At 36.2% G+C, this 20312-nt stretch overlaps 1 protein-coding gene across 1 annotated transcript in view; it reads right to left on the bottom strand.

The window, feature by feature from the left end:
* FAM135B (family with sequence similarity 135 member B) overlaps positions 1 to 20312 on the bottom strand; it is a 388009-nt gene that overhangs the window by 19966 nt on the left and 347731 nt on the right. The window contains exons 11-12 of the mRNA XM_044658294.1: positions 18273 to 18427; positions 4330 to 6415 (exon numbers count right to left, since the gene is read on the bottom strand). Of these exons, the coding sequence (XP_044514229.1) occupies positions 4330 to 6415; positions 18273 to 18427 (2241 nt within the window). The remainder of the gene's footprint in view (positions 1 to 4329; positions 6416 to 18272; positions 18428 to 20312) is intronic.

The following is a 20312-nucleotide window of genomic DNA, read 5'->3' on the forward strand; positions in this document are numbered from 1 at the left end:
TTCCAGTCACTGTGCTAATTCCTTTTTTTTCTTTCACAAATATTAGTTCATTTGATACTCACCTCCATCTTATGAGGTGAGTGCTATTATTATCCACATTTTGCATTTAGGGAATTGAGGCAAAGAGATTAATTGACTTGTTCAGGGTCACACAGCTAATTAGTATCTGAGGTTGGTCAGTTCTTCCTAACTCCATGCTCAGTGTTATATCCATTGTACCACCAGTTACCTCCAGAAAAAGATGAAGGATTAGATCCTAAGGAACATGAACTTTTGGGAATGTGTGAATTGCACATCCCGGAGGGGGACCTCCCACTCAGTCCAATCCCAGAAAAGATTCATCCTATGTTATGTGCAGAAATGAGCAGCTATATTTCTGGGAGTGCTTCTGTGTTCTAAAGTGGCAACTGCCAGCTTGCAAATCCAGAAATATGGCTGCTCATTTCTGCACATAACACCTAGTGGATGGACAGAGGAGCTATAGAGTCAGGTGTCTGATGTAATAGAGGGAGGACACCACAGAAACCAGATGGCATGACTTATGAAAGTCATGGTTAATAGAAGGACCTGAGGGAGGGTCTTGGGTTTGAAAAGCCAGCACAGAGAGTAGGGTCAGGCTTTTTGCTTCTGTACCTGTCTCTGCTCTGACATTCTCTCTCTCTCTCTCTCTCTCTCTCTCTCTCTCTCTCTCTCTCTCTCTCTCTCTCTCTCTCTTTCTCTCTCTCTCTCTCTCTCTCTCTCTCTCTCTCTCTCTTTCTTCCCCCAACCCCAGCTTTTTCTCTGAGCCCTCTTATCTTGCTATGTCTGGTGTAATTGAGCTGTAATCTGGGAATGGATTTTTACCTTAACTTGGAAAGGCTGGAAACCTTATTTCTGTCTTTCTTTCTCTTTACTAATAAATGCTTATAAATTTAGTATAAAGCTCCAAGATTAAATTTTTATTATAACAGAAGCACAGCAAAAGAGGAATAGCCCCTAAAGAATATAGAGACAATGAGGAAAGGCAGAGAAAATTGTGCATAGGAATCATTCAACAGCACATTTATTACATACTATATGATAGGAATTTGAAGAAGGAGGTCAGTCAGTAGTATCAAATGCTGGGGTAGAGTCAGGGAAGATAAAGACTGAGCCAATCCTATTGGTTTTGATGAAAAAGAGGTCAAAACGAATGCTCTGATAACCTGTTTAGTAGAATGCTGAAATAGGGAAACCAAATAATGGAGAGTTTAGAAGTAATGAGAAAGTGGAAGGAATAGGTAGCACCAATGTTTTCAGAAAACTGTTACTTAAAGAAAGAAGAGAGATTGGGCCAGATGATTTATGTAAACCAAGGAGAAGCTTCCTTCAGTTAGAGGAAAGCCAGAGTTTAGGTAGAAGGAAAGGAGCCAGTAAAAAGGAATCAATTGAAGGTAACTAAGAAAGAATGCCACCAGATATGGAGAGGGACAATTGTCATCAAATGGGATGGTTATCAAGGGCACAGATATAATAAGTAATCTAAATGGCTACTTAATATAGAAATGAAAAGGAATAGAATGAGTAAAGAAATTGATTGAAGACTAAGGATGATATGAAGAAACTGAAAGGCACAATGCAGAAATTTTAAAAACACTGTTTTTTCCCAATTTTACACTTTTTCTCCATGATTCCTAAAATATGTGAAAAACTGGAGTAGTCATTTATAATTTCAGGATTTTAGTATTCCAAAACTATAATTTTATGGCTCTATTGATAAACAATAGCTAGATTTCTATGTATATTATCTTAATTTGGATTTGGATTGCTATATCTGTCAGTAATATGAAACAATCAGCATTTATTGTAGATAGATAAAGATCTATCAATAAGCCATTGTGCTAGGGATATGAAATGGAAGAAAAACAGTTCCCGAGGTCAAGATTACATTTTACTAGAGGTAAGGGGTAGGTATACATGCAAAAAGGAAAATAAATCTATCTAATTACCCAAATATCTATACCTAGAAGTATCTGATGCTATATTTGAATCCAGGAAGAGTCCTCTGGATTTCAGGACCAGCACTCTATCCATTACATCACCTAGCTACCCCATGAGCTTAGCAGGTATCTAATGAACATTTGTTGGATTTATTCCATCATATGGAACAGATAACTTAGTCTTTAAAAAATACCTCCTTTCTAAAACAAGAATCATGAAATAGCTTCAAACTTTATTTCCTTTTAGAGTTTCTTTAACTAGATAGCTAATGAACAAATATTAAAAAAATAAACTCAACTAGATGTCAATTAGTAATGAATAATTCAATAAACTATTCTGTCTGATAAATGTTTCCTATTTCACAGAAACAAGAAAGATGTAATGTTTCAAAATAATTAGAGCCTTCTTGCATTTGAACAAAACTGGGATTACAAATGTATGAATCTTCAATATGTCAAATTCTTAAGGGATTTATTCTGCCTTCTCTCTCATTTTGAAGGTCAAGTTTAGGTTTAAGGAGTCAACATTATAAGAAAAAGATTTCTGCTCAATGGGCCATAGATGATGTAAAGTTGCCCCTGATAAATCTCATTTGTGCATTAGTATACTGTTACTAAATTGTACCATAAGGAAACAAACTTAGATATAAATATGGCTGACTCCTAAGAGCCATAAATTGCCTTTTCTACTCAACCATTCAGAAGAGTTGATAACGAGGCCTATGGAAGTGCCAGAAAATCAGAGGGGATTCCTGCTGACCTATTGCCACTTGATCCTCACCAGAAGTGACTGGCCTCTGCCCCACTAGGAAAGATGAAGTAGCTGAACATCTTTCATTGGTTTTTCCTAATAGGGAAAATAGTGAGCTGAAAGGAGTTATGATATTGTTCAAGGAAATAGCACAGTTTAAAGGGAACCTTCTTCTCTTTCACCTAATCAACCCATCCTACTTTAGACATGCATGCCTTTGTCTCGTTAAGATCTAAGTTTAAATCTTTATTTACTTAACTGTATTTTAGCAATAATATTAATAACAGGAATATTTATAACAATTGTGAGTTTATTCCAAATGGATTTCCCCAGGTAATAATATTTCACTTAATGCTGAGTGTTCCTGGAACCAACTAAGGCCATTATAGGTGGGATTCCTGAATTAATCTATCAAACAATAAGTATTTATCAAATGTCTTCTATATGTCAGGTCCTGTGCTCAGTGCTTCAGATATATGCAAAAGCCAGCCATTCCTTGACCTCAAGAAGCTTATTATAATCCATTAGGGAAGACCACACACACACACACACACACAAAATCTAAGGGGCAGCCAGATGTCTCAGTGGATTGAAAGCCTGGGTTCAAATCTGACCTCAGACACTTCCTAGCTGTATGACCCTAGGAAAGTCACTAAATTCCCACTGCCTAGCTCTTATTGCTCTGTTGCCTTGGAAACAAAGCACAGTATTGATTCCAAGGCCAAAGGGAAAGGTTAAAAACAAAGGGAAATAAATTTGTACAAATATAAGACTTTTTTTTTGTAGGGGAGGACAAGTGGACATAGGTAGTGGGGGCAGATCAGGAAAGCTTGTATCACAATTGCATGTCATTTAATTCAGAACTGTTCACTAAAATACCTGAGTACCTCATGAAAGAGCATACTTTCTTATATCCAGAAATATCTAAACAGTATTTCTTTGAATGTTGCATCAGAAAATCAGTACTGTGTAAGAGATATGTTCTTTCTTGCATGAGCAACTATGATTGTCATTTTTCCTAAATAGAAAGAAAGCCCCTATGGGAAATGGATTGTTTAATTTTTGCTATTGTTTTCCCAGGTATACAGAGGTGGCTACCTTGCTCACAGCCCCTTACAGAGTAGCTACCATATAAATGCTTTTTCAACTTGAATTTTTATCTTTCATAGACTTTTAAAGCTAGAAGAAACCTTAGATAAGATCTAGCTCAGTCTCTAAAATTTACAGGTGAAGGGATTAAAGCACTGGATGGTTTAAGAAGAGATACAATTTGAATGCCGTCCCTCTGACTACAAACATGGATCATTTCCAATACTTATGGCTAGAAAAGTACTAGGCACAAGAAGACAGTCTGAACAAATGGTCCAATTTTACTCACTTCCTTTCTAAATACCATTCTAAGTAGGTTTTATATTCATTACTGTTATGTAGATGATTGCAGCACGGAATCCCTGCAAATACAGGGTCAGCCTCACCCAGAATTCCAGTGGACCTATATTTTTCAGGGATTCCATGCTGCAATCATCTACATAACAGTACATTAGCAGATCTGTCTGGGAAGGGAGAGATGAGAAAAACTGATGAGAAATGTAAAGGTTAGGGGAACCCAACAAAGCTTACCTAAACATTCTCTCATTAATTTCTTCCTCAAAATTTCTTCTCTCACATGAGACCACCCCAAAGGAACCCACAGGCTGATGGGTAATTGGGAACGGATTTTGTTTAGAAGAAAGTCCACCCTTGGCAGGAGCTTCTTTAAGCATTGAGGAGAAAGGAAGACATGTGGCTGTGCAGGACACAGACAAATTAACCACCTCCACAGCCTTTCTTGTGTCCAGTGCTAATGCCTCTGTACTGGCAAAATGGAAGTTGTTGCTGTTGGCAATAGGTTTAGAGTCAAAGTTTTCAAGACATTGATAATCATTGTCATGGATTTCCTGGCTGTGGTGGACCACAGTGATTTCATCCAGATCGACTTCCTGCAAAATCTGGGACCCTTCTTGGGTAGAAACATCATCGGCCATGGAAGAGTCTCTACTTTTCTCTGTGTTTGAATCTAGCCTGACAGTTTCTGTAGAGGAACTACAGGAAAATTCAGGCACCTGATGTGGGGATGGAGGGGAATCCTCAATGACTGAGATGTTGATCCTGGAAAACGGGTTATTGTCAGTCTTCGAGACCTCAGACCTGGTCTTTGGATTCTCCAACGGATCTGTATTAGAAACATCATCCTGGATAGTATCTACTTTAGAGACATGAAGTATGTCTAAATTCAATTCTTTGGTTTTAGCTCCACTGACATAAGATGTCTCATCCACCACCGGTTCGCTATAGGTGAAACTACAGTGCCCAAAAAGAAAACGTGGATTTTCATTAGCCTCTGCTAAGTCCATGTAGCCCTTCTCTTCCTGTGGATGATCTGTATCAAAAACCATCTCTACTAGTGAATTACAGACTTCATAGTCATGCTTTTGGGGGTCATTTTGAAACCCTGGAAAGTTCCTAATGGAGTCTATGCTTTTGCTCTCAGTTGGGTTTTCTTCAAGGTATTTCTGAAAGTGTCCATCCAAGGTCTCTGAATCGCACTGGTCACTTCTGGATATGTCATTGTCCTCTGCCAACTCCTCTGGGCTATTTATCTGAGGGGCTGAAACGGATTTAGTTAGCTTGTTGAGTGCCACCTCTCTCTCGTCTTCCTCAAAAGGCAAAGAGTTAATGGAGGTGAGGGAAGCTTGGATTCCACTAGGCAAGCTTGTATTGCTTTCTGTGTGGCCACCTTCTAAGGAATTTCTGTGGATAGCATGCCGTCTTACAAGCTGGTGCAAGACCTCTCGGTCACTGGGTAATTCTACAGCCCTGCTACGGGCCTCAGACCAAGCAACAGAGCTGGGCTCACTTTCAATGCCCGAGTCAGAGATAACCGAAGAAGACCGTTTGATGGTCCCAGACAGCGCTGATAACGCTTCACGTTCTTTACTGTTTGGATCCCTCGGCAATGACTTCACATCAAATAGATCCCTTGGTGTTGGACTTAATGGATCAACCAAGTTCACTGGAAAATGTTTCTTTGATAGCAGCGTGGCCTTACTGGCTCCATTCTCCTCCTTGCTTCCTTCATCTAACACAGCTTTGTCTGTGGAGACAACATCCTCAGGGATGGGAAATGTGGCTGCTTCATCTGATACAGTCCTGATATAATTATCTATAGGGGATCTGGTCTCATAATGAGTAGCAATGACTAACCCAGGTTCGCCATTATCAGGGTGTTTATTGCTGGGGTTCATTTCAATATATGTCAAGCAAGATGCCAGATTATTATCTCCAGCCACATTCTGCTCAGGTCTGCTAATGTCTATTGCGGGATGTGCTAAAACAACAGGCTTCGAGTCAGTTCCAGGATCCTCTGCTGAAACTGCTGGATGCTCGGGAAGTAAGCCCATTTCATCCTGGGATTCACCAATTGTTAAGTATACCTGAGATTCTGAGCTATAGGGTAAGTATGTGTCCACAGAAACTTCCCCGCTCGTCCCGGGACACATATAGTCCGATCCAGAGCTGCCTGGCAAAGAAGCTTCTTCCCTGAATGGTGTTTTCTCAGACGTTGCACTGGCAAGTGGAGGTCGGCCCTTCTCTTTTTCCTTTTGTCCCACTTTCGGGGTAGTTTTAACAGCAGCACCAGCATCTGGAGAAACTCTCAAATTATTCCCTAAAAGAGAAGAATCAAAATATCACATTTTGTTCAGGTGAACTGTAGAAACTTCAAAGATTCCAAATGATCTCTTACCCAAAATGTTAAGATTATGGCTTCATTTAGTGTGTTTGGTTCAATCCAATTCAGCTCATTTCAATTGAACAAGCATAGATTAAGCATCTCCTAGCAAAGCCTTGTTAACAAGGAAGAGAGAGGAAGCTTCGATAATAGTGGGGTCCCTGCCTTCAAATAAGTACCTGCTCTCCGAGTCAGAAAACTCTGCTCTTATATTTATTAGCTACATAGGCTTTCAACAAGAGACTTCATGTCTCTGTGGAAAATTTTCTTGGTCTGTAAAATGGGGATATGAAACTTGCATTGCTGACCTCATGATTATCCTGAAGCCAAATGGAATAGCATATAAAGAATTGCCAAGTGATCATAAAGTATTAAAGAAATGAGTACTATTTAACCCAGATTGTGTTGGAACCAAAGAGAGCCAATTGTTAAATTTTCTTTTTTCTTTTTTTTTTTAAACCTTGATCTTGTCTTAGAATTTTAAGGCAGAAGAGCAGCAAGGGCAGGCAATTAGGGTTAAGTCCCTTGTCCAGAATCACACAATTAGAAAGTGACCCAACTCCAGACCTGCTACTCTATCCAGAGTGTGCTACCTGGCTGCCCTCAACTCTTAAATTGATAAGTGTGAGCAATTACCCCTTAATCAGTAAATACTACAAATAAGGCCTTGATTAATTATTTTGTTAATTGTACAATTTTAAGAAAGTGATGAATAAAATGCCAATAAATATGTTTTGTATACTCTTTATATTACTGCAAAGAGACATTTATGAGCACATCTCTGGTTATAAAACATCATTTAAGATCACAAAATATTTCTCTAAATTTTCATAGGGTCAAGAGTGAGAAGTGGCTAAAAAGATAATCTAGTTCAAACCTTTCACTTTAGAGATGAGGAAACTGAGGTCCAAAGATATATCTTTCTAGACTTATTTTGCATTTTTCTTCTTCATATATTCTATATTCTAACAAGACTCCTCTATTTGCTGATCCCTTTACCTGAGATTCCATCTCTCATCTCTGTACTTTAACAAAAGTTGCTCGTTTTGTTTGGAATGCATTCCCTGTATACATCTGCTTTTGGAATCCCTTTTGTTGGTCAGTCATTTTTAGTTGTAACTGACTCTTCATGATTCCATTTGAGATTTTCTTGGCAAAGATACTGAAGAGGTTTACCATTTCCTTATCCTCCAACTCATTTTTACAGATGAAGAAACTGAGCAATCAGGGTCAAATGACTTACCCAAGGTCACACAGCTACTGCCTTAGGCCAGATTTAAACTCAGGAAGATTCTAAGCCTGACACTCTATCCATTGTACCAGCTAGCTGTCCTTGGAATCCCCAAGTCTTTTTAAAAGATATGTTCAAATGCCCATTTCCTACACTTGGCCTTTTCTGAACTCTCCCATTTTTGATAACTCTCCCAATCATTTTAAGAAACATTTTCTATTTAGTTATATATGTGCATGTTAGTCCCCCTCTCCAGAAGAATGTAAGCTCAAAGATGGTCAGAACTATTTTATTTTTATCTATCTCTAGTGTAGAGCACAGTACTAACCTAATATATAACAGTTGCTTGGTAAATACTACTGAACTGAAGTTAAGTGAAATGAATTAATCCTTTCAAGGTTACAGACACATAAGAGAACTGGGATCCAAGCCTTGGTCATAGGATCACAGATTTTGACCTAGAAGGTCCCTTAGATATCACTGAGTTCAACTTTTACAAATGAGAAAAGCAAGATACTGATACATTAAGCAATTCACCCAGTGTCACATACCTAGTAAATATCTGAAGTAGGATTTGAACCCAAGGCTTCTTGGCTCCAAATGCAGTGCTCTACCCATTATTTTACACCAGTGATTCCCAAAGTGGATGCCACCGCCCCCTGGTGGGTGCTGCAGCAATCCAGGGGAGCAGAGATGGCCATTTCCTATTAATTGCTATTAAAATTGTTTTTAAAAAATTAACTTCCAGGGGGCTAAGTAATATTTTTTTCTGGAAAGGGGGCGGTAGGCCAAAAAAGTTTGGGAACCATTGCTTTACACTATCTCCTCTTTTAAATCCATTCCTAATCTGACTTTTCATTCCTGTCCTTTATCTATCAAATAAGTTACATGCTTTTCAGATGAGAAAACATCTAAAAACTAAAAAAAAAATTCTATGTAATCAATGATGATGGCATTGTCATCATTTCTACAAGCAAGTAAGAGAATTTCTATTAAAAAAGTCCAATGCTAACTCATTCATGGCAAGATCTAGAATAAGTCAATAAGCTTTATTCTAGGCTTTGCCACTAGATGTCATACAAGCACAAAGAACCACTAACTGATATTCCTTCTAACTGTTAAGGATTAAAATTATCTTGAGAGATTGATTTTGGTGTAAGAATATCAGTTTATTAATTATATCAGTTCATTGGTTAGGCCAGTAACATAGTCAATAAAGTAATGTAAGTCAATGAGGCTCTCTCAATGACCAGAGACCCCCAAAACTTGGTCAGGCAGCTCAATGAACGGTTTTAGGAACTCATTATTTAGTCCCTTTCCTTGAACATCTTTAAATTGGTGGATAGTTAATTAAGAGGTGGTTCATCAAACTATCCATTCCCCCCCTATCTCAATGACATGGGAAACACATACACAGAAAAAGAACCCTTGTCCCCTTCATTTGTTAATGAAATCTATTTAAAAAGGAAGACAGTAAGATTCCAAAGGATTAAAAAAAATGCAAAAAGGAATAGACTGGATAGAATCTCTGACCCAGAGCCCAGACAAAGGAATACACAGCAATTCTCCCTAATATACAGGAATTGTATAATATATGTCTGTCTGTCTCTGTCTCTGTCTCTCTCAATCTCTCTCTCTCTCTCTCTCTCTCTCTCTCTCTCTCTCTCTCTCTATATATATATATATATATATATATATATATATACACACACACACATATGTATGAACATATATAATGCAGGGCCTTTATATAAGATGAAAAATAAATTCTCATAAAATGACCCCACAAATACCAACACGCATCCTTCTTTTTCTGTTTTTGGTGTGCTTTTTTTAATATTCGAGGTAAACTTCAAACCTTAGCTGGTGTTCCCAGAGACAGAGTAAAAAGAGATTACATTCCAAAAGTGGAGAACAGTTGGCTGTCCAAAGATGGAATGTCTTTTCTAGGTATCAGCAAGGTTAGTTAGAGCAGAGTACAAAAAAAGGGTATAATGAGCTTGGGATTGTAGGCTTCAGCCACATTTTCAATGGCATAAATGCTAAAAATAAAAAGATAAAGATAAAAAAGTTTGTGAGAAAGAAAAAAGAAATTGAATCAATAGAAAGTTAGGGAAACAACATATGTATACAGTAGATTTCAAACTCAGGAATATCCTAATGGTATGATAGAATATCTTCAAGTATAAGCCCAGTAAAGGACTGTATTACTGTTGCTTAAGAATCAGCTCATCTAAGTTTGGAGGTCACTTTTAGCCAACTTGGCTACATGCCAGGGATTTTTTTTGTGGGGTTGGAGGAGGGAAGGAATGGATTTTTCAGCTGCAGAAACTCTCAAAGGCACCTAAGTACCTTTTATCAGCTGCCATAACTCTCAAAGTCACTAAGTCATAAAGAGGTGTACCAGTCTACATTGGTGGAGGAAATAATTGCACTGAGCAAATTAAGTTTCAAATGATTGAAGTATTGAAGTATGTGGGGCTGAAAAACTCTAAGCAGGAATTGGCCAGTGATTATAGCTATTGGTCTTCTAACATTGAGGAAAAACAATGAATTCAATGCTAGATTCTCCATCAAGAAGTTAGAATCCAGTGGGCAGCTGGGTGGTTCAGTGGATTGAGAGTCAGGCCTAGAGACAGGAGGTCCTAGGTCCAAATCTGACCTCAGACACTTCTCAGCTGTGTGACCCTGGGCAAGTCACTTGACCCCCATTGCCCACCCTAACCACTCTTCCACCTAGGAGCCAATACACAGAAGTTAAGGATTTAAAAAAAAAAATTAAAAAAAAAAAAAAGGAAGTTAGAATCCACTCTTAGATACTTATGACCTATGGGTTCTTGGGCAAGTCATTTAACCTCTATCTGGCTCAATTTCCTTATCTCTAAAATGGGAATAATAATAGCACCTACCTCCCAGGGTAAAAATGACATCCTTGTGAGGATCAAATGAGATAATTTTTTTAAAGTAAGCCATAAAGTACTATTTAAATGCTATTGCAATCATTAATTTTTCACACATTGGAAGTGTGGCATAGTTGAAAAAAATGTGAACTTAAAGTTAGGAATGATCTGGTTTCTAATCTCTGCTTACCAATTTATTAGCTATTTTATGCTATGCAAGACATTTAATTAGCTTTAGTCCTCTCAAGTATAAAATGAAAATATCACATATTTTGATTTTTATGAGGATCTATTGCTATTATTAATAGTATTATCATCTATCATTTTTATTTTCATTATAAGTGTGAAAGAGATTTTTTGAGGGTCTCTTGTTATTATTAACAGTATTATTGTCCATCATTTCTGTTTTCATTATAAGCATAGAAGAGTAGAAAAGGACTTGTAATTAGAAGACTTTGTTTTAAGTCCCACATGATCTTGATCAAGTCGCTGAAACCCTTGGACTATCTTTCTTAATATGTAAAATGTAGATAATACTTGTTCTGTTTACCCTTTGGGACTATTATATCAGACATGCTGAGTCAACTTTCATTGATTAAACAATTATAGAGTACCTTTAATGTGCTGGACAGGCACTAGAGGAAATAGAAAATAGTAAATAAAACTCAGTCTTTATTCTCAAAGTCTCAAAATAGTCCTATTAAAAAAGCATGTGACTTAACCTTTGAAGATTAAAATATTATATATATACACTAAATATATATATGTACTTATACATACATTATACATATATATGTATATATAATATAAACAGGAGTTTATATTAGTTCAGTTATTTTTCAGTCATGTCAAACTCTTTATAACACCATTTGGTATCTTCCTGGCAAAGATTCTGGAGCACTTTGCCATTTCCTTCTCCAACTCATTTTACAGGCAAAGAAATTGAGGCAATTAAGATTAAGTGACTTGCTCAGAGTTGCACAGCTAATAAGTGTCTGAGGTCAGATTTGAACTCAGGAAAATGAGTCTTCTTGACACCACACTTGACATTCTATACACTGCACCACCTAGCTGGTCATATGTGTGAGTGTGTATATATATATATATATATATATTAATGTGTATGCTAAAATAAATAAATGTTAGATAGGTACATATTTATATGTATGTATGTATGTATATATGTTACTATGAGACTTTAACAATAATACATACAAAAGTTTCTATAAATTATATGTTCCAATCTAATATTTTATATACAGGTGGAGGAAAGGATGAATGGCTAGAAATAGTACTTTCTTCATTGAAAGAGGGTAGCCTCGGAAACAATGTGTAGAAACTGCAGGAATGTATATTTCCACTTGATGGAAGAAAAACTTCATAGGAATACATATACACAAATTATATTTTTTCTTCCTGACTTGATGGGGCAATGATAATGCTGCTCCTTTAGTTAATATGCTAGAAGTGTCAAAGTCCTTTTTATCAAAATGCCGTAAGAAATGATAGGCGGTTACTCTAATTTTACAGATTAGGAAACTGAGACTAAGAGAGAAATAGGAAAATCTCCATTGGAATAAATTTCGCATATAATCTATATCAACCAGGGATGTGCTGAATCTAGTGCAAACTGCACCACTTAAGCTGATAGTTAAATTTTCAGTCAGAGCAATTATCCCTTGAAATTTAGAAAATGCTTCAATATAGACATTGATTTATTGATTGTTGACTTAATAAAGTGATGGAGAAAATATCAGTAATACAAATTAAACTTAAAAGTACGNACACACACACATATGTATGAACATATATAATGCAGGGCCTTTATATAAGATGAAAAATAAATTCTCATAAAATGACCCCACAAATACCAACACGCATCCTTCTTTTTCTGTTTTTGGTGTGCTTTTTTTAATATTCGAGGTAAACTTCAAACCTTAGCTGGTGTTCCCAGAGACAGAGTAAAAAGAGATTACATTCCAAAAGTGGAGAACAGTTGGCTGTCCAAAGATGGAATGTCTTTTCTAGGTATCAGCAAGGTTAGTTAGAGCAGAGTACAAAAAAAGGGTATAATGAGCTTGGGATTGTAGGCTTCAGCCACATTTTCAATGGCATAAATGCTAAAAATAAAAAGATAAAGATAAAAAAGTTTGTGAGAAAGAAAAAAGAAATTGAATCAATAGAAAGTTAGGGAAACAACATATGTATACAGTAGATTTCAAACTCAGGAATATCCTAATGGTATGATAGAATATCTTCAAGTATAAGCCCAGTAAAGGACTGTATTACTGTTGCTTAAGAATCAGCTCATCTAAGTTTGGAGGTCACTTTTAGCCAACTTGGCTACATGCCAGGGATTTTTTTTGTGGGATTGGAGGAGGGAAGGAATGGATTTTTCAGCTGCAGAAACTCTCAAAGGCACCTAAGTACCTTTTATCAGCTGCCATAACTCTCAAAGTCACTAAGTCATAAAGAGGTGTACCAGTCTACATTGGTGGAGGAAATAATTGCACTGAGCAAATTAAGTTTCAAATGATTGAAGTATTGAAGTATGTGGGGCTGAAAAACTCTAAGCAGGAATTGGCCAGTGATTATAGCTATTGGTCTTCTAACATTGAGGAAAAACAATGAATTCAATGCTAGATTCTCCATCAAGAAGTTAGAATCCAGTGGGCAGCTGGGTGGTTCAGTGGATTGAGAGTCAGGCCTAGAGACAGGAGGTCCTAGGTCCAAATCTGACCTCAGACACTTCTCAGCTGTGTGACCCTGGGCAAGTCACTTGACCCCCATTGCCCACCCTAACCACTCTTCCACCTAGGAGCCAATACACAGAAGTTAAGGATTTTAAAAAAAAAAATTAAAAAAAAAAAAAAGGAAGTTAGAATCCACTCTTAGATACTTATGACCTATGGGTTCTTGGGCAAGTCATTTAACCTCTATCTGGCTCAATTTCCTTATCTCTAAAATGGGAATAATAATAGCACCTACCTCCCAGGGTAAAAATGACATCCTTGTGAGGATCAAATGAGATAATTTTTTTAAAGTAAGCCATAAAGTACTATTTAAATGCTATTGCAATCATTAATTTTTCACACATTGGAAGTGTGGCATAGTTGAAAAAAATGTGAACTTAAAGTTAGGAATGATCTGGTTTCTAATCTCTGCTTACCAATTTATTAGCTATTTTATGCTATGCAAGACATTTAATTAGCTTTAGTCCTCTCAAGTATAAAATGAAAATATCACATATTTTGATTTTTATGAGGATCTATTGCTATTATTAATAGTATTATCATCTATCATTTTTATTTTCATTATAAGTGTGAAAGAGATTTTTTGAGGGTCTCTTGTTATTATTAACAGTATTATTGTCCATCATTTCTGTTTTCATTATAAGCATAGAAGAGTAGAAAAGGACTTGTAATTAGAAGACTTTGTTTTAAGTCCCACATGATCTTGATCAAGTCGCTGAAACCCTTGGACTATCTTTCTTAATATGTAAAATGTAGATAATACTTGTTCTGTTTACCCTTTGGGACTATTATATCAGACATGCTGAGTCAACTTTCATTGATTAAACAATTATAGAGTACCTTTAATGTGCTGGACAGGCACTAGAGGAAATAGAAAATAGTAAATAAAACTCAGTCTTTATTCTCAAAGTCTCAAAATAGTCCTATTAAAAAAGCACGTGACTTAACCTTTGAAGATTAAAATATTATATATATACACTAAATATATATATGTACTTATACATACATTATACATATATATGTATATATAATATAAACAGGAGTTTATATTAGTTCAGTTATTTTTCAGTCATGTCAAACTCTTTATAACACCATTTGGTATCTTCCTGGCAAAGATTCTGGAGCACTTTGCCATTTCCTTCTCCAACTCATTTTACAGGCAAAGAAATTGAGGCAATTAAGATTAAGTGACTTGCTCAGAGTTGCACAGCTAATAAGTGTCTGAGGTCAGATTTGAACTCAGGAAAATGAGTCTTCTTGACACCACACTTGACATTCTATACACTGCACCACCTAGCTGGTCATATGTGTGAGTGTGTATATATATATATATATATATATTAATGTGTATGCTAAAATAAATAAATGTTAGATAGGTACATATTTATATGTATGTATGTATGTATATATGTTACTATGAGACTTTAACAATAATACATACAAAAGTTTCTATAAATTATATGTTCCAATCTAATATTTTATATACAGGTGGAGGAAAGGATGAATGGCTAGAAATAGTACTTTCTTCATTGAAAGAGGGTAGCCTCGGAAACAATGTGTAGAAACTGCAGGAATGTATATTTCCACTTGATGGAAGAAAAACTTCATAGGAATACATATACACAAATTATATTTTTTCTTTCTGACTTGATGGGGCAATGATAATGCTGCTCCTTTAGTTAATATGCTAGAAGTGTCAAAGTCCTTTTTATCAAAATGCCGTAAGAAATGATAGGCGGTTACTCTAATTTTACAGATTAGGAAACTGAGACTAAGAGAGAAATAGGAAAATCTCCATTGGAATAAATTTCGCATATAATCTATATCAACCAGGGATGTGCTGAATCTAGTGCAAACTGCACCACTTAAGCTGATAGTTAAATTTTCAGTCAGAGCAATTATCCCTTGAAATTTAGAAAATGCTTCAATATAGACATTGATTTATTGATTGTTGACTTAATAAAGTGATGGAGAAAATATCAGTAATACAAATTAAACTTAAAAGTACGTTGTATGTACATTATTTTTTTTCTTGAGAATCATTTGCTGATTCCAACTCATTTTTGAAACCTATTCTATAACATCCTGGACAAGTGGTTATAGAAATTTTGTTTGAGTAGTGACAAGGAACTCACTACATCTGGAAATAACTCATTGTACTATTAATTGCAAAGATTCTCCTTTTATCTAGCTTAAATCTAACATTCTCCAAATATTGCTCATTGCTCTCCTAGTTCTGCTATCCAACTCCAAGTAGCACACAACTAAGAATGCTCCTTCTCCACGATGACTCTTCAAATGCTTGAAGGCATTGACCATATCTCCCTACAAAGTTTTATCTTCTGTGGTCTAAATATTGCAAATTTCTTAGACATAAGTTCACATTACTTTTTTTCCAACTTTTGTTAGCTTCATTCCCTCTCTCTGGGTTTCATTCAACTTGACTTTGTCTTTCCTAAAACATGTCACCTAGAACTGAGGATAATTGTCCAGATATGTTGTGACAAGGGTAGACTACAAGACAACTACTTCTTCTATTCTGTACTTGTCCTTGTATAGAATTACATTAGACAAAAATCACATTAACTTTTTTGACTGCTATATTATACTGTTAATTAATATTGAGCGTTCAGCACTCAAAAACATAGGTCATTTTCACATGAACTGATATCGAAGCACGTTTGCCAAATCTTGTACTTGATATTCTGCCCAACACTAGTTCTATTATTGCATATACACATCCACTTCCTAACTTCCTTTCTAATAGATCACACAGCTGTTTTTATACATTCTTCTCTGATCACATCCATTTCCTTCTGAAAATCACCTTCAAATGAACTACTCTGATCACATCATTTTCCTTTTAAAGGGATATTTTCTTTTTTTTTATATTATCTTAAAGGACAAAATGCAAAATCTTTATTCTTATATTTAAATGCCTCTTAAATCTCACTCCAATGTGACTTTCTAGCTTTATTTCACAGTACTCCCCTTCATTCATTCTTTGTTTTAACCAATCTAAATATCTTGACTTCCTAGATCTCATCCTGTTCACTCCCATCTTCTCAAATTTATCTTTGATAACTGCCACAACTTGAACTGCATCCAAATCTTGTCTTTGATGTTTACCTATTGAACTTCCAAGGACCTAATTTTATTTAATTCTAAAAAGAAGTTGGATTAAAGGACTTCCACGGCCCCTTGAAGCTCTAAGTCAGTGATTTTATATCAGAAGATACAATTTTGTTACCATGGCCAGGTACAGTTAAGTCTTTCCTCAGTGTATGTACTACTGTTTGGATCTTTAGTAATACTTTTCACTCTTCCTACAGTCCTCAAAGCCATGTTATTAACTCTCATGATTTTTTTTTCATGACTGCAAGCCATTTTAATGCAAAAATGTGTCTTATTGTGAAATGGTTCACTGGTACAGCTTTTCTCTCTTCCTCAATTAGAACCAAGTGAGGTAAGCACACAACATCATGGCCAGCCAGAGTTGCAGAACAGAAGTACGACACACAGGAGCTTTGGACGGTCCCTCTTCTTCCTCATGGTGACTCATTATTAGAAGACAAAATTTTTAAAAAGAGCAAAGACACAAATGAAATAGGACTTGATGGGGAGTGTTCTGGTGAGATTTTTGATTATGTCAACATAACAAACAGATTTTTGACTTGTTTCCTCCTCTTGTTGGATGAATATTTTGTTTTTGCTTTGAAATTATAATGAAAATCTTTAAATATGAGAACATTTCAAGAACCCTCAGGAGAATATTTAAGCCCCAGAATTTCTATACCAAATGAGGGCCATTGGGAGGTTTCCCCATCAGGTATCTTACTAAGAAACAACTGCTTAATAAATTGAATAAAATGTGTTTCTAACAGAGCTGAACCCTAAACCCAACACTGAAGACATTGACAGTACACATGGCTTATTCTATAACAAAGCTGTAAGGTCCTTAATGGCAGAGACTGTGTCAAGTTTCACCTTTGTGTTCCTAGCACAATGTCCTTCAGATAATAGGTAACTGAAAAATATTTGTTCATTGAAAATGAATTGAGCTTACCTGTAATGGGATAAAAAGGACTAATAATGATGACTACAAGAATAAGATGAAAAAGAATATGGTTATACTCATGGTCAATTAATTCAAATGACAATATGATTCTATTCCTTTCTAGTCCATTTGCCACTATTCTAGGACAAAGCTCTCTTTTCTATGTTTTATCAAAACTATTGCAGAGGGCTTATAATACATCTTACCTCCACTCTATGATCACTCTAATCCACTTATCCATCTTTTGTTGTATTTGGTCAAATCGCTCATTTGGCCAAAAACCTTTAGAAGGAAGGAAGCAAAGTGCCCTCCAAAATCTGGCATTGCTTTATTTCCCATTCTTGCTGTTTACTACTCCCTCCTTCCTGCAAATAAACTATTCCCATTATCTGTAATATCTTCTTTTTCCCTATTGAATTGCCACTGGTCTCTAAAGACGAGCTCAAATGCTTCCTTGGCCCCATTGCCCAGACAATATTGACTGTTTCCACTGAATGTTAAATAGCACTTTGTTCTGTAATGCTCTAATATCATCATTCAATATCACTTACTTTGACTTATTTTTTTTTTTTGGTTCTTACATACCCCAGTAGCCTAAAAGCCACATGAGGACAGGAACTATGTATTTTTTAAAAATCTTTACCATACTATACAGGACTAAACATTTGAGAGATATTAATAAATATGTGAATTAATTCAATAAATTATGATTGATTTCTTGTTCTTTTATTGTTCTGACCAGTTATTTCAGTGATTTGGGTAGATTTTTTTGTTCAAAATGCCAAGCAAATGGTGCCATTTATCCTTGCCCTTTAAACAAGCTTGTTCCTTGTGCTATTCTAATGTTACTTACCTTTCCCAGGACATTCCACGTATCTGTCCTCAAAAATAACTGGTAGGGTATTCCAGTCTCCATCAATATCTAGGCATTCTGCTGGAAGGGGAGGCATGCTGGTGAAGTATTCAGAATTCCGAACTTCCAAAGCAATCTGACTTTGTTTTTGGATCCTGAGAAATGCATGATGATATGAAAGAGGTAAATAATAATAATGATATATATAGAGGTAAGTAATAAATTCATAATTATAGACATAAATGATAAATTCATGATGTAGTTTGCAGTTTGTACATTGTTTTCCTTACTGCAGTCCTTTGAGGTAGATAGTGAACTTATTGTCATCTGCTTTATAGCTGTCATAACAAAAGTTTGTGAGGCCATTCATCATCTGGGATTTCACTGATTTGGAAGCTGTACCAATGATGTTAACTGCCACCAATCCATGCCTTCCCACTGTGGGTAACTCTCTTCCATTCCCTCTATAAGTGTCCTCCAAAGAGCATCCAGTCTATGTTCTGGTCTTCCTTGCTTTATCATGATTAGTAAAACTTCCAGTAGAAACCTGTGGCTGTCCAACTATGACTCTTCACCTTCACCTTGTAACCATTCTATGTTTTCTCTCTATTTTGTTTCCATAGTGAAATCATATATTCTTTTATTTTAAAAAATTTAATTGGTTATATGCTGCTACCTTTAAAACTTGGTGGTAGAGTTCATACCTACGATGAACTTTTCCACTGTTCTCTCTGGAATATTAATTTTTAACTCTTCAAATACTAGTGTGTCCTTTATCTCCCTGCCATATGGCAAGGCCATAGTGGGTTATAGAATTCAGAGCCAGGAGAGACCTCAGAGATAATCCGACCTAAATCCTTCAGTTTATAGATGAGAAAGATGATGCCCAGACAGGATAAGAGATTTTCCAGTGGTCACAAAGGGATAAATGGTAGAGCTAGGATTTGGCTCCAACTTCCAGCTCCAAAGCCAACAATCTTTGCACTGTTCATTGTTGCAAATTGACATTTTTTTAAGAGTAAAGTTGGAGGGAACATTAATGTTCAATTAGACTAATCCTCCTTATCATTACAGATGAAGAAACTAAGTCCAAAAAAGTAAGACATTAGGTCAAGATCACAGAGTGGCAAAGCTGGTATTCAAACCCAGGCCCTCTACCTCCGATTCTGACAAGTTTAAAAACTTGACGAAGGTCACACAGTGAGTGGTGTCAAATTCAGTCTTCTGATTCCAAATTCAGTGTTCTTCCCAGTACATCTTATATCCTAAAGATGAGCTAAAGTTGTTTAATTGTCACCTCATCAGTTCTTGGGGGAAAAATTCTGGAAGTTCTCTCTTGCCCCTTTGTGAATTTCAAAGCAACTCAACATATCTTCAGCATGTTAAGACTGTACCTTGCTCTGGTGCCCCTGTCCATCCCCTTCCTTCTAACTATTAAGTAACTTTTAGTAGGAAATAAGATTGCAAAGGGGAGCCTTCAAGACGGATATAAATCATTCCAAACATCAAAAGAGCATGATTTGTGAATTGTATCATATATTAACTAAAATTCCATCCTAGAATATATGCTAAATTAAGAGAAACTATTTAGGCACTATTTGCCAAGGTTTCTGACCTTAAGATATGTATATTGGAAACAAAATTCAGACTTCTATAGTTCCAGACCAGGAGAATGTCAAAAAGATGCTGATAACTTTGGCATGGTGACTCTGGAGATTTACTGACAACTTTCAGATAATTTGGATATGATAATGAACTAACTACAAGGTGGTATAGGAGTTAGTCTGTTCTCTCCCCCCAAATCCTACAAAAATGAATCTTCCAACCCTTGCCCTGTGAGCCCTCTTCCATCTCCTAAGGGTCAATGCTACTCATGTACTCCCAACTCTATGTTTATGTGAGTCCTACTCATCTTCCTTCCCATCCACTTCCCCATAGTGCCTTCCTTCATCTTCCCATTCCCTATCCCCATATTTCTGTAACATTTTTGCCACTTGTCTCTGTGTCTTATTAAAGTATGACTGATGCCCTGCTTCCTAC

The sequence above is a fragment of the Gracilinanus agilis genome, chromosome 1 (assembly GCF_016433145.1).
Source record: "Gracilinanus agilis isolate LMUSP501 chromosome 1, AgileGrace, whole genome shotgun sequence".
Lineage (NCBI taxonomy): Eukaryota > Metazoa > Chordata > Mammalia > Didelphimorphia > Didelphidae > Gracilinanus > Gracilinanus agilis.